This window comes from Sphaeroforma arctica (genome assembly GCF_001186125.1).
Source record: "Sphaeroforma arctica JP610 unplaced genomic scaffold supercont1.582, whole genome shotgun sequence".
In the NCBI taxonomy this organism is placed as follows: domain Eukaryota; class Ichthyosporea; order Ichthyophonida; genus Sphaeroforma; species Sphaeroforma arctica.
Genome location: NW_014039976.1, coordinates 36,278 through 38,144, shown reverse-complemented (window position 1 = coordinate 38,144; position 1,867 = coordinate 36,278). Strand labels below are relative to the sequence as shown.

The 1,867-nt window shown below is 41.5% G+C and overlaps 1 protein-coding gene across 1 annotated transcript in view; it reads right to left on the bottom strand.

Moving 5' to 3' along the window:
- Positions 1 to 1,867, bottom strand: part of SARC_07398 (hypothetical protein) — a gene marked incomplete at both ends in the record, with an annotated part of 4,345 nt that extends 2,478 nt beyond the window's left edge. The window contains one exon of the mRNA XM_014298672.1: positions 1,696 to 1,867. Within this exon, the coding sequence (XP_014154147.1) occupies positions 1,696 to 1,867 (172 nt within the window). The remainder of the gene's footprint in view (positions 1 to 1,695) is intronic.

Sequence of the window (1,867 nt, the reverse complement as noted above, 5' to 3'; positions counted from 1 at the left end):
AATCCAAATATACAAACGTGCATACATACATACATACATACATACATACATACATACACACACGAACACAGCAACAGCCACAGCCACAGCCACAGCTACACAAATACACACAGCCACAGCCACAGACACACAAATACACATAGATACACACAGACACAGACACAGACACACATTTGTTTATTTGAATATCTTTATATATACAGATATGTCAAAAAAAAAGACAACGATCGGGTCGAAGGGACTTCTTTGTTCGCAGGTATGCAACATCTTCACCTGCATTGTATTATGTATTATCCTTTACATACAGTCCTTCACATACAGTTCCATATGAATCATGGGGCGTATTGCTCTATGTAGATAGAACAACACTGAATGCTGATGGAAGGCTGAGTTGGAATGAACGACACTTGTCGCACCACACATCAGCAGGCAAATGTTGTGCATGTTTCCGATGTTCGCCACTAGCGCATACAATACACAACAGACAAATGACAAAGTATACTTGAGATACATGCACGAAACATATAGCACAGATCTCCACAGGGCCATTTCGGGATAGGCCTCTTAAGTCATTAGAACACAAAGCACACTGACCACACCATCAGAAACAGCAATGGCATACTAAATCACAACATCGAGTACAACCCTCCCTGCTATCTCTATTAGCTTCTAAATAGACGCACCCTCTGATAGAGTATCCGGAAATGACCTAAGCTACGGCAAGACCCTCAGTGTGGATTACATTGCTAGTTCACAGATACACAAAGACCTCGGACATACTTGGCGCGAAAGGGTCTCCATGTTAATATTCCGTATTGCCTTTAATAATTATGAATTGACAATAATATTGTAGCATTCGATCCTAAACCAACATACACACTTACAATGCTGTCCTCCGGAAATATAAGGCTCGTACAGAACAAAATGAAGTTTCTCATATCGTCGAACAAACAACGTAAACGATAAAATACTCATAACAGAACGAACTCGCTCACTTTTTAGTCTAATCAATGAATCAGCACGAACAAACACATTTGTGAGCTATAATGATATACGTCACAACGTTTCATACACGAAAACACACTGAACTATTTAAATGAACATTGACCACGAAACCGAATGCACACAGTAAGTATGCCACTTCATCCACCCCGACCGCCAGATACTCGCACATAAAGCGAACAGGAGCGCTTCATCAAGGTGACAAAGTGCTCTTAGACATGGATGATCAATCCAACACAGGATGAATTAAATCTAAGACCCACTAGCCCAATATAAAGCTAACTCAATCATTATACAAGCGATAAAGACATGGATAGGAGAATACATAGTCTCCAGTAATAGAGAAAAACATATCTTTCTTCACTATATGCAAAATCAAGCCCGTCGTGATTTTAAAATACGATGGGAATTCTGAGTTCTCACATCCAGAGTTATACACAGTCGACAAGCCGACAGTCGCTGCTTCCAGCTAGAAATTCTTTACACACACTGCGCACTTCAGCATACTCAAACTTTGTATTGAGGACACCGAACAGGGGTTTGAATTGGCAACGTACATATCGTCAAACTAAAGACGCTGTTCAAGGTCTGTTCTTGCGAAGAGTTTGACAGACAACAATGCGGTTGAACATTCTGGAAAACTCTTAAAGTACACTCAAAACGTACACTTCACAAATCGAGCAAAGAACATACTTGACAGATCGAATACATTCTTGCCCTCATTGAACGCTCTATGTATGATCGCGCGTGCCCTGCTCTGTTGCCGCTCATTGATCTGTTCACGAGACAATGTCAGTTCGAGAACACCCGAGTCAGCCACACCCCTTCCCGGTGCCGACCTGTACTTACGCAGAGAGCTCACCAT